This window comes from Mytilus californianus, unplaced genomic scaffold (assembly GCF_021869535.1).
Source record: "Mytilus californianus isolate M0D057914Y unplaced genomic scaffold, xbMytCali1.0.p SCAF_6, whole genome shotgun sequence".
In the NCBI taxonomy this organism is placed as follows: Eukaryota; Metazoa; Mollusca; class Bivalvia; order Mytilida; family Mytilidae; genus Mytilus; species Mytilus californianus.
In genome coordinates this window covers 5,576,732-5,590,425 of record NW_026262712.1, presented here as the reverse complement: position 1 = coordinate 5,590,425, position 13,694 = coordinate 5,576,732, and the positions used below count along the sequence as shown (strand labels likewise).

The 13,694-nt window shown below is 35.0% G+C and overlaps 2 protein-coding genes across 10 annotated transcripts in view; both read right to left on the bottom strand.

Moving 5' to 3' along the window:
- Positions 1 to 13,130, bottom strand: part of LOC127706416 (sulfotransferase 1A1-like) — a 139,961-nt gene extending 126,831 nt beyond the window's left edge. Inside the window, exon 1 of one of the 3 annotated variants that reach the window (XM_052211039.1) lies at positions 13,095 to 13,130. In XM_052211039.1, coding sequence (XP_052066999.1) covers positions 13,095 to 13,128 — 34 coding nt within the window. In that variant the 5' untranslated portion in view covers positions 13,129 to 13,130. Of the gene's footprint in view, positions 1 to 11,565; positions 11,602 to 12,015; positions 12,052 to 13,094 lie in introns of those variants that run through there. The other 2 variants (XM_052211040.1, XM_052211041.1) reach the window with 2 other exon arrangements.
- LOC127706418 (sulfotransferase 1A1-like) overlaps positions 1 to 13,694 on the bottom strand; it is a 90,263-nt gene that overhangs the window by 70,204 nt on the left and 6,365 nt on the right. For 2 of the 7 annotated variants that reach the window (XM_052211050.1, XM_052211048.1), the window contains exons 3-6: positions 4,469 to 4,678; positions 3,394 to 3,711; positions 2,035 to 2,144; positions 937 to 1,114 (exon numbers count right to left, since the gene is read on the bottom strand). The exons of 3 other annotated variants lie outside the window; for them this stretch is intronic. In XM_052211050.1, coding sequence (XP_052067010.1) covers positions 937 to 1,114; positions 2,035 to 2,144; positions 3,394 to 3,711; positions 4,469 to 4,678 — 816 coding nt within the window. The remainder of the gene's footprint in view (positions 1 to 936; positions 1,115 to 2,034; positions 2,145 to 3,393; positions 3,712 to 4,468; positions 4,679 to 13,694) is intronic. 2 more of the 7 variants (XM_052211049.1, XM_052211051.1) reach the window with 2 other exon arrangements.

The following is a 13,694-nucleotide window of genomic DNA, read 5'->3' as shown; positions in this document are numbered from 1 at the left end:
AACTAGTTGTGTCTATGATAACATTTGTACTTTCACAGTAGCCACTACAAGTATTAATTGCTGCTGTGATATTTATATTTGATGATTTATATGATTGGTTTTACAGAAGCTGTTGGCCCTTTCTAATATACCCATGTTCACATTAGTTCATCTATGGTAAGTGTTGATCAATCCTATAATGAGTTGTCTGTTTAAAGTTCTAAGAATCCTGGTTGTTCTGACATTTGTTATATTTGTATTATGTTGTCCTTTAGACTGGTTCCCTTTCCTTTATCTTTTTGGCTCAGACAAAAGGGGTTACTAAGATACCCTTCTGCTGCAAGGGAGAGCAACAGCCTATTTGTCCTTCTTTGAATTATAATTTTTTTTCGCTGGTGTACGTCATCATACATAAAAAGTATAACAAGAACCACCAAACAATACTGAATAGCACAACAGACTACAACGACCATGAACACCCGACTCCTTCAAATTATAATCAGACTTACAAACACAATCAAACACAAACGAAGAGCATATTTATAACATCCATTTATTTTTTCAGTCTGGGACAATTTATTTCAAATAAGTTTCAGTGACATAAAGTTAACTGAGTGGCTCTCGGCTAATATTTTACAATATCAACTTACAGAACACACGAAAATCTATGCATATTGCAAAATAGGTTATTTGAACATACAAGTTTAGACTAGAATGTTAAGCAAATTCCAAAAGAGGTAGGCCTAGAATACCGTGATTTTAGATAATTATGTCCCTTTTCAAAGGTGTCCTCCTTAAGAAACATAGATTATTTCACTTCTATGTTACACGAGTGCGTAGGAAGCATTAATGGAACCAAACTATTAAAAAGCGAATCACTGAGTTTAAGATTTATATCCCTTTATCCGACCCATTCAAACAATCTGTACATTTTGTATTTACTATCAAATACTTTACCTTTTCTATACATAAATGAAAATGCTTGCTTCGGAACTCCTTCAAGAGCAGCTACTTTGGTGTTATCAGCTTTCTTTAGATTATCAAAGCAACATTTATCCACAACTTGATGTATAAAGTCGTCAGCTCTGTTAATACCTAAATACTCTACGATTTTCTTCACTTCATCAACTGGGTTCTTAATAAAAAAAAAAAAACACATGCTATATACACATACTTGTACACATCATAGGCAAGTCATACACATACATGTACACACCATACGCAAGTAGTGATCGAAAGTCGATATTTGGGAAAATTATTTATTTCGAATTGAATTCATCACCTTTGCAAACTTTTCAAATGTTATGCATGTCTTCTAAATGATACAGCAGGGTGAATCTCTTTTCCATTTTTAGTTGTTTTGTGTTTTGGATATTTAACTTCATCAGCTTTACCTGAACAATATGCATGGCAGGCATGTTCGGTCAGATAATCTTTATGTTTTAATGATTGATTCGCAAGATTACAAAACGGTCAAGAGGGCTTTCGGTAGTGGTTCATCAATTTTTATTTTTTTTCCGATAGACGACGTTGACGGAACTTCTTTTTGTAACCAACGTAAACAAAATGGCGGCGATAATAACACAAAACAGATCGACGCTAAACAAATATTTAAATCATCGTTAAATTTAATAATCAGAGGCAAATTTAGGGGGGCAAAGGGCCCCCTCCCCTTTTTTGTGGGAAACATTTGGTTGATCATAAAGGGAATCACTGAAGCATGACTGGAGCGCGCCTCCTCTGAGGCAGTCAGTGGGCCCCTACTTATGAAAATTTCTGGATCCGCCACTGACAATAAACACAAAACATTCATTTGAATGATAATGATATTTTTGTAGTTTATTTTTCCCTACAAATGTATTGTTATAGATTCAAATTAATCCTATAGTGTAAAATGGTATTCTTCAGATAACTTTCAGCGATACCACAACTCACGCTCAGCCAACTAACAGAAGGGTACAATTCATTACCAAAGGAATTCCAACTACTTGTTGAGTATTGTATTTTTACATCAACTAATTAACCTATAAAAAAGGTGTATTCAAAATGCCTTACAGATTTCATATCTTCGTAGTACACGTTGTGTATTGGTAAATCGGTTTGGTCATATAACATTTCTTGTAGTTTCTTGGTATAATAAAACCAGTTGTGGTTTGTGTCTGTTTCTAAAAAAAAAATAAGATTAATTAACTACATTTATTTGAAAGAAAAGTATGATTATTGCATTGAATGTCAACAGATACCAAGGGCCAATCATAAATAAAAAGTAAAAAAAAGACGGAGACAGGAAATTATAACGTAGGCAATAGTCCACAAAACACTACATGGAAAAATCTAAATTCAGCAGCGCTTGTCCCGACATCAACATAAAGTTATGCTTAGGTGCACCCAAAGTGGTAGAGCAGTTCCGACTCCAATAATGACACCCGTCGTTGTACCTCATTAGAAACTGTTTTGTAATAATCAGAAATAAGATATAATCAGTATGTAGATTCGTAAATGTCTAATCAAATCCAAAAAAACATTTATAAATTGCACTGAATGATGCCTTACAATACTTATCTAAAGTTTGTATGCTTAAAAGGCGAGGCCTAGTGACAGAGTAGTCTTGAGTAGAGTTTATTTACAGTATCACTAGTATGTCAACACTAAGGTTGCAAGTTCGAACCCCTCACATTCCAGGAGCGTTCGACTCCGGCCGGCGATCCTACCTTAATTGACTAAGATTTCAAGTGTTCCTGTCGAAGGTCGTCGGTTCTCTATAAGAAATTGTGGCTTCCTCCGCACAAAAAAGAGAAGAGGGCTGAAAATAGCGTTAAACACCAATATTCAATCAATTAATACATGATCAAATATGCTCTCAAACACTGACGCGGTAACACGATTTGTCAATTCGTTACACATATTTTTCAAGCAATAAAGATGTCTCGATATTTCCTTATTAGTTAGACATATTGTCAGATCCCAGCACCCTTGTTCATATTGTGATAAAACTTTCTTTTTTTTCAGAAGATCAACTGAAGATTTTTGTTCATTATAAATCTAGGATCTCATAAATCAAGGCAATTCCAAAGGAAGAAATCAATCATTAAATGCAGGACTTCGGGAATGTTCGGATAGCTGACGAAAGTTCTACATTTAGGATGTTTGCTGACTGCCATTTTAAAATAAAAAAACAATGTCATAACGCTAAAGGCAACAATATAATACCCAAGACTAGTACAATCATTTCTAATATACACATCAATACATATAAGAACTAAGGGAATCGCTTGAACTTTAAACGTCTTCTAAAATATTATGAAAGCATCAACCACCATGCAAATCCAAACTCAGTCAAAATGTAATGATTTGAAAAAAGGACACAATTGGACAACAAAAGATGGTTCACATTGTTAATGATAAAATTCTAACCTAGCTTCAACCATGATGACAGGAATTCACTAAATGTAGTTTCAGCATCAAACGACCCAAAAGCCTTCATGTGGTAAAACAGAGACACAACTGTATCTTTTGGGTTTCTCTGAACCACAATAACTTTACACTTCTTTTCAATAGCTTGCTTAGGAATATGATGTAAAAGGAGATGCGAATTGAAGACACGAGGTCTCTGCATGTCTTTGAATTCGTCAGGGGAATGAAACTCTAGCTGTCTTCTTGCTTTTGACATTTTCTCGTATTCTGTTGAACCTTTCATTAGCATGTTAACGATCTCCCATGTCCAATGAGTTCCTGTCAAGAGTAATAATACAATGCGAAAATGTCTATATAAATATCTACAAAAAATAAATTTTATGTTTCAATCACTGTTAACACACAAATATAAATTTCGCCTGTGTCATAGAAAAATGTGATCATAAACTTTAACAATTGCTGAAGCCAACAACAACGACAAACTAAACAGCACGCCTTAATCCCGCATGCGCAACTATTTTCACGAGACATACATCTAATATGTGTTTGTTTTTGTCCTTCGACGACACATTTACATGTATTTTGGTATTGGTAAGAATCAGCAAAATATAGATAAACAAATTGGGATTGGAATCTGTCTTTTGCTGAAGTCTGTAGAACTTCCTCAGACCGTTTTTCTATATTTCTATAAGTTATGTGTATCTGTAGGACGATGCGTTATCTATGGAATAGAATTATAACGGAAACAAGGAATGTGTCAAAGAGACAACAACCCGACCAGGAGTCGAAATCAGCTGAAGGCCATCAATGGGTCTTCAACGCAGTAAAAAATTCCAGCACACGAAAGCAAGCTTAAGCTGGACTCTAAACAATAATGTATACTAGTTCAACGAAATGGACGCCACACTCAACTTCGAAACATACAATTTAACCAAAATTAGATAAACATAGAAGACTAACAAAGGCTATCATTTCCTGCAATTTGTAGTTTATACAGTTCAGTTTGAATTTTACGTTACAAAAAGAACGCAATATATATTACATTCCAATTAAGTAATTTTTAATTATAAATTACCTGTTTTAGCATGTGCAATTATAAATACATCGTCCTCATAAACCGGCATCTTCTGTATAAGTGGCAAGACCTCCCGGAGGTCGGGTAATAAACTGCTTTCCTCTGATCCTGGTGCTAAATGTTGAATAGCATCTCCTACTTGAAAGGTTTTTACCGTATTTCTTGGTGTCATGGCATACTCAATCAGTGTGTCTTTCTCTGTTATTGGTCCTGAATAATAACGTAATAATTGTCTTTTATTCAAATTTATCTTTATATAATTTTGATTTACAATATCTAATATATATAACGAAGTGAAAGGAGTGACTCAAATAATAGCCATTCTTGTTGACCTTGGACTTAAGAAATCGTGTAATACGGATTCCGTGGGAACACGACGTGCGTGTAATAACTCATTCGGCAAACCCCGGCAAAAGTGTTCCAATGTATTATAGACATTCAATAATTACAAATGTTTGAGAGCACACAAACGAGTAAAAACTACTTAACACGGAACAGCAAAAGATCTATCTTTTACATCACAGTTTGAGTTGTTGAAAAGGGGAATTACAATCAAACTGTGAAAATAAGAACAGCGAACATGAGAACGCAAGACTAATAAGACTAGAATCGGGAGTTTAGGAATTTTCCTTTAAATCTATCTGACGTAATAGACTTACTGGTAATGAATAAAATTATACTATTGTTGTTCAATAACTGCGTCTGGTTATTTTGAAGATAATATCAATTCGCAAGTGTATATTTTTGAAGAAAATACTTAGCCTTTCTTTTGCGTTTTTGTATAATTTGTTATGGGCATCGCTAACATGTTTAACCCCGCCACATTCTGTATGTATGTGCCTGTTACAAGTCAGGAGCATGTAACTCAGTGGTTGTCGTTTGTTGTTGTGTTATATATTTGTTTTTCGTTCATTTTTTGCACATAAATTAGGCCGTTAGTTTTCTCGTTTGAATTGTTTTACATTTGTCATTTCTGGCCTTTTATAGCTGTGTAATATATGCGGTATGGGATTTGCTCACTGTTGAAGGCCGTACGGTGACCTATAGTTGTTCATTTCTGTGTCATTTGGTCTCTTGTGAAAAGTAGTCTCATTGGCAATCATATCACATCTTCTTATTATATATATAGCATAATATCATGTTGTCAAGCTATTTTCATGCCCCTTTTTGCATGAACCCGTGGTGAAGTGTTTTCTCTTGTACTATTGCTTTTGTTTGTTTTTATGCGTGTATCGTAAGTCCATAGATCGAAGTTAGAGTAAAGGTTGAGATAAATAGAAAAGTGGTTAACCCCGTCACATATCCATGTGCATGTCTCAAGTCAGTTACCTAGTCCGACTGACGGTTTTCGTGTGTTATCTTTTTTGTGGTACTTAGAACATTTGCTGAACTGAACCTGCATTAGAGCTAAATTTCCATCATCTAGGATGAGAACATAAGGGTTCTAATTCTGTAATTTTAAGATCTGGTTTCGACTAACATCGAACTATATTTACGTACCTATTTCATATCGTCCTACTGGTTGATCGGCCATGTTTCTCTATAACGACCTACATTTACGTACTTTTTTATATCATCCTACTGGTGGAGCGGCCATGTTTGTCTATAACGACCTACATTTACGTACCTATTTTATATCGACCTACTGGTGGCGCGGCCATGTTTCCTTACAACGACCTACATTTACGTCCCTATTTTATATCGACCTACTGATGAAGAGGCCATGTTTCTCTATAACGACTAACATTTACATACCTATTTTATATCGTCCTACTGGTGGAAAGGCCATGTTTGTCTATAAAGACTAACATTTACGTACCTATTTTATTCCGACCGACTGGTGGAGCGGTCATGTTTCTCTATAACAACTAGGGATGTCAACTCGGTGAAGATTTACTAATCGAGTACTCGTTGGATTTACCGAGCGATACTCGAGTACTCGCTCGTAAAAACATATACAAAATGGAAACACAACATTAAACCCAATTTACGGATTGTGGGGAGTTGTCTTATGGACGTAAAACCCTCAACATTAATACCTTGGACTAGATAATAGTCCCAGGAATTTAATACCATAATTAATAGCTCATTTACTACATGTACTAATTATGTAAACAGGCAATAATCTAATCAATTAATTAATAAATATCTATAGAAAATTGATTACTAAATCAACAGTATTTGGGAATCGTAAAGAAACACATTAATTTTATGATCAACAAAGGGGTGATGATTAGGACTTTAATTATTCTCTGAGGGTCGACACAGGGTGCAACGAATTTGTTCTTATTTAGAAATATTATCTTGTCAACTTTTTATTGGACAATTCAATTTATCAAAATTTTTTACGTAACTAACAGTTCTGCTGACGAAAATATTTGCTCTGGCGGTACAGAGGTCACCGTTGTAGAATGACTAGGACACACTACAAACCAGTAAAAGTCTGAAATGGCCTATATTTGTACTCGACTGTACTGATTTTTACTCGACCAGTCTGAATTGGTCTGAAATTTACTTGATAATACTCGACTGTAGTCTGAACCATACTTAACAGTCTGAACTTGTACTCGACCTTTACTCGACCAGTACTTAACCATTTTATTTTCGTCTGAACCATGCTCGACCTAGTCTGAACCATGCTCGACCTAGTCTGAACCATACTCGACCTAGTCTGAACCATACTCGACCTAGTCTGAACCATACTCGACTAAGTCTTAACCAACCTAGACCTAATTTTTGTATCTATCTATTGTATTTCATCAATTTAGGAACTGTTTTTAACAGCTATTTCCCCTGGCTAGAAATTTGAACAACAATTTGAAATTTAAAATGTATTCAATATGGCATTGAAACCAAAATTTCACAATAAACATAATATAAATTCAACACCATATTTATCAACACTTACATATATATATCACCTTTAAAATAAAAATAAAACAAGCTGATCAAATAATCTCAAAACTGAATTGTGACTAATATTTTCAATGTATTCAATTTTTTTTTAATGTTTCAGACATATTTTATGGTTACTGGACAATTTTCACCATTTACCTAAGCCTTGTATAGATTTATGGTGTCAGTTGAGTTTAGTTAATAATGCAGTGAACATTTTTTTTAATTAAAATATATTTAAAATAGTATATAAAGCAACTTAATAAATTTAAAAAATCACACCTTTGTTTTGTAAAACCAAGAATTTTATATAATCATGATAATAGAACTTCCATAGTAATCCTTGATAACCATTTAAAAAAGGAAATGTGTTCCAAAATTGCATAAAAAATTTATTTCAATTAAATTTAAATAACTTTTGTCAAAATTAAAGACATGGCATACAAGAAGCACTTTAATAAGGTTTAATTACCTCAGTACATGTGTGTTTTACAGGTAAAAAGAAAGCCCTTTTTTCTTAAACTCGTGTATTACTTATCTAGTGAATTCAAAAGGCCTTGCGATTTAAGTTTTACAGGATGTTGCAATTTTTAATGAATGTTAATTAGAAATTAATACTCTCTGACCAGGTGTGATCTTTTTAATGAGTTTGCCCCAAGCAGGAGGTATTACTTTATACTTTACCACTAATCAGAAGAAAATTTTTGATCTATTTCTTTAATTTTTTTATCCCTTTTTGATATATATTATATATAATATATCCCAAATTATATTAAGAATAGATATATTTCTAATATAAGGTTAAAACAAATTCAGTGATTTTTTGGCTGTTGTTACCTCATTAAAAAGATAATTATATAACTATTGTATGTAACCATGAAACCTATATAGTTTTTCTTTAGGAATTTAGGAAAATTAAGTTTAAAAAAAAAGAAAAAAACATGCCAAACAAGAAGCACCTTAATAAGGTTTCATTACCCTCAGTAAAGGTGTGGTTTTTAGTTAAAAGAAAATCTTTTTTTTAACAAAACTCTAAAACTTTAAAATTAATATAATTAAATTATTGTATAAGATAATTTAATTTAACTATCTCTATTTGATAAATCTGAGAATCATTTAAGGATGTAAAAATATGTTTTTATATATATTTTTATTTTATTGTGGCTGTTGTCATGTCAGAAAAAGAAATTATTTCAACAGCTAAAATTAAAAAAAGTATAGGTTTTTTGGTCAAGTATGGTTCAGACTGGTCGAGTATTGTTCAGACCTTTGGTCGAGTATGGTTAAGACTGTAAAAATTGGTCGAGTACAGGTCGAGAATGGGTTAAGACTGTTTCAGACTGGTCGAGTAATAGTTCAGACTATTTTCAATGGCAAAGATAAGAGTCAAGTACAAATCAGTACGGTCGAGTATGGTTAAGACTGAGTTCGAGTAATGTCGAGTAACATTCAGACCAATTCAGACTGGTCGAGTAAAAATCAGTACAGTCGAGTACAGATATAGGCCATTTCAGACTTTTACTGGTTTGTAGTGACACGATTAGCTAAAAGTGCAGGCCTTAGAAAGTACTCTTGTTCATAGCGCATGAGGGGATTTTAAATGACAATTAAACTCAAACATTCGAAACGTATTTTTATTTTGATTTCCCGGGAGGCGCTCTTCATAAAAAAAAATGTCTTTACGAAGGGAACAACATTCTAACAAAACAAAAACGATAAGTCGAGTATCATTTTGATGTTCGATACTCGGTACTACCGAGCGAAACTCGAGTACTCGAGTACTCGTTGACATCCCTAATAACAACCTACATTTATGTACCTATTCTATATCGACCTGCTACTGATGGAGCAGACATGTTTCTCTATAACGACCTACATTTACGTACTTTTTTTTATATCATCCTACTGGTGGAGCGGCCATGTTTGTCTATAACGACCTACATTTACGTACCTATTTTATATCGACCTACTGGTGGCGCGGCCATGTTTCCTTACAACGACCTACATTTACGTCCCTATTTTATATCGACCTACTGATGAAGAGGCCATGTTTCTCTATAACGACTAATATTTACATACCTATTTTATATCGTCCTACTGGTGGAAAGGCCATGTTTGTCTATAAAGACTAACATTTACGTACCTATTTTATTCCGACCGACTGGTGGAGCGGTCATGTTTCTCTATAACAACTAGGGATGTCAACTCGGTGAAGATTTACTAATCGAGTACTCGTTGGATTTACCGAGCGATACTCGAGTACTCGCTCGTAAAAACATATACAAAATGGAAACACAAAATTAAACCCAATTTACGGATTGTGGGGAGTTGTCTTATGGACGTAAAACCCTCAACATTAATACCTTGGACTAGATAATAGTCCCAGGAATTTAATACCATAATTAATAGCTCATTTACTACATGTACTAATTATGTAAACAGGCAATAATCTAATCAATTAATTAATAAATATCTATAGAAAATTGATTACTAAATCAACAGTATTTGGGAATCGTAAAGAAACACATTAATTTTATGATCAACAAAGGGGTGATGATTAGGACTTTAACCATTCTCTGAGGGTCGACACAGGGTGCAACGAATTTGTTCTTATTTAGAAATATTATCTTGTCAACTTTTTATTGGACAATTCAATTTATCAAAATTTTTTACGTAACTAACAGTTCTGCTGACGAAAATATTTGCTCTGGCGGTACAGAGGTCACCGTTGTAGAATGACTAGGACACGATTAGCTAAAAGTGCAGGCCTTAGAAAGTACTCTTGTTCATAGCGCATGAGGGGATTTTAAATGACAATTAAACTCAAACATTCGAAACGTATTTTTATTTTGATTTCCCGGGAGGCGCTCTTAATAAAAAAAAATGTCTTTACGAAGGGAACAACATTCTAACAAAACAAAAACGATAAGTCGAGTATCATTTTGATGTTCGATACTCGGTACTACCGAGCGATACTCGAGTACTCGAGTACTCGTTGACATCCCTAATAACAACCTACATTTATGTACCTATTCTATATCGACCTGCTACTGATGGAGCAGACATGTTCCTCTATAACGACATTCATGTACGTACATGTACCTATTCTATATCTACCTACTGGTAGAGCGACCATGTTTCTCTATAACGACCTACATGTACGTACTTATTTTATATCGACCTACTGGTAGAGAGGCCATGTTTGTCTATAATGACCTATATTTACGTACTTATTTTATATCGACCTACTGGTGGAGCGGTCATGTTTCTCTATAACAACCTACATTTATGCACCTATTTTAAATCGTCTTACTGGTTGATCGGTCATGTTTCTCTATAACGACCTACATTAACGTACCTATTTTATATCGTCCTACTGGTGAAGCGGCCATGTTTTTTATATATGTTATGTGTATATGCCCCCCTGGGGACCTAATTTGGATAATAAAACTTATCTTATCTATCTTATCTTATCTTATAACGACCCACATTTACGTACATATTTTATATCGGCCAACTGGTGGAGCCATGTTTGTCTATAACGTTCTACATTTACGTAACTATTTTATATCGACCTACTGGTTGATCGGCCATGTTTGTCTATAACGACCCACATTTACGTACCTATTTTATATCGATCTACTGGTTGATCGGCCATGTTTGTCTATAACGACCCACATTTACGTACCTATTTTATATCGATCTACTGGTTGATCGGCCATGTTTCTCTATAACAACCTACATTTACGTACCTATTTTATATCGTCTTACTGGTTGATCGGCCATGTTTCTTGATAACGACCCACATTTACGTACCTATTTTATATCGTCCTTCTGGTTGATCGGCCATGTTTTTCTATAACGACCCACATTTACGTACATATTTAATATCGACCTACTGATAGAGCGACCATTTTTCTCTATAACGACCTACATTTACGTACATATTCTATATCGACCTACTGATGGAGCGGCCATGTTTGTCTATAACGACCTACATTTACAATACCTATTTTATATCGACCTACGGGTGAAGCGGCCATGTTTCTTTCTAACGACCTACATTTACAATACCCATTTTATATCGCCCTACGGGTGGAGCGGCCATGTTTCTCTGTAACGACCTACATTTACGTACCTATTTAATATCAGCCTACTGGTGGATCGGCCATGTTTCTCTATAACGACCTACATTTACGTACCTATTTTATATCGACCTACTGGTGGAGTGGCCATGTTTCTCTATGACAACTTACATTTACGTACCTATTTTATATCGTCCTACTGGTTGATCGGCCATGTTTCTTTATAACGACCTACATTTACGTACCTATTTTATATCGACCTACTGGTGGAGAGGCCATGTTTGTCTATAATGACCTATATTTACGTACATATTTTATATTGTCCTACTGGTGGAGAGGCCATGTTTGTCTATAACGACCTACATTTACAATACCTATTTTATATCGACCTACGGGTGAAGCGGCCATTTTTCTTTTTAACGACCAACATTTACAATACCCATTTTATATCGCCCTACGGGTGGAGCGGCCATGTTTCTCTGTAACGACCTACATTTACGTACCTATTTCATATCAGCCTACTGGTGGATCGGCCATGTTTCTCTATAACGACCTACATTTACGTACCTATTTTATATCGACCTACTGGTGGAGTGGCCATGTTTCTCTATGACAACTTACATTTACGTACCTATTTTATATCGTCCTACTGGTTGATCGGCCATGTTTCTTTATAACGACCTACATTTACGAACCTATTTTATATCGACCTACTGGTGGAGACCCACATTTACGTACCTATTTTATATCGTCCTACTGGTTGATCGGCCATGTTTCTTTATAACGACACACATTTACGTACCTATTTTATATCGTCCTATTGGTTGCTCGGCCATGTTTCTCTATAACGACCTTCATTTACGTACCTATTTTATATCGTCCTGCTGGTGAAGCGGCCATGTTTCTCTATAACTCTTCATTATTTATGTTATGTGTATATGCCCCCCTGGGGACCTAATTTGGAAAATAAAACTTATCTTATCTTATAACGACCCATATTTACGTACATATTTTTATTGGCCAACTGGTGGAGTAGCAATGTTTGTCTATAACGTTCTACATTTACGTAACAATTTTATATCGACCTACTGGTTGAGTGGCCATGTTTCTCTACAACGACCCACATTTACGAACCTATTTTATATCGACCTACTGGTAGAGCAGCCATCTTTCTCTATAACGACCTACATTTACGTACCTATTTTATATCGACCTATTGGTGGAGCGGCCATGTTTGTCTATAAAGACTCACATTTACGTACCTATTTTATATCGATCTAAAGGTTGATCGGCCATGTTTGTCTATAACGATCTACATGTACGTACCTATTTTATATCGTCCTACTGGTTGATCGGCCATGTTTGTTTATAACGATCTACATGTACGTGCCTATTTTATATCGTCCTACTGGTTGATCGGCCATGTTTCTTTATAGCGACCCATATTTACGTACCTATTTTATATCGTCCTACTGGTTGATCAACCATGTTTTTCTATAACGACCTACATTTACGTACCTATTTTATATCGTCCTACTGGTGGAGCAGCCATGTTTCTCTATAACGACCCACATTTACGTACATATTTTATATCGGCCTACTGGTGGAGTGGCCATGTTTGTCTATAACGTTCTACAATTACCTACCTATTTTATATCGACCTACTGGTGGAGTGGCCATGTTTCTCTACAACTACCTACATTGACGTACCTATTTAATATCGACCTACTGGTAGAGCGGCCATGTTTCTCTATAACGACCTACATTTACGTACCTATTCTATATCGACCTACTGGTGGAGCGGCCATGTTTGTCTATAACGACCCACATTTACGTACCTATTTTATATCGTCCTACTGGTTGATCGTCCATGTTTCTCTATAACGACCTACATTTACAATACCTATTTTATATCGACCTACGGGTGGAACGGCGATGTTTCTCTTTAACGACATACATTTACAATACCTATTTTATATCGCCCTACGGGTGAAACGGCCATGTTTCTCTTTAACGACCTACATTTACGAACCTATTTCATATCAGCCCACTGGTGGATCGGCCAAAATTTCTCTATAACGACCTACATTAACGTACCTATTTTATATCGTCCTACTGGTTGATCGGCCATGTTTCTCTATAACGACCTACATTTACGTACCTATTTTATATCGACCTGCTGGTGGAGTGGCCATGTTTCTCTATGACAACCTACATTTACGTACCTATTTTATATCGTCCTACTG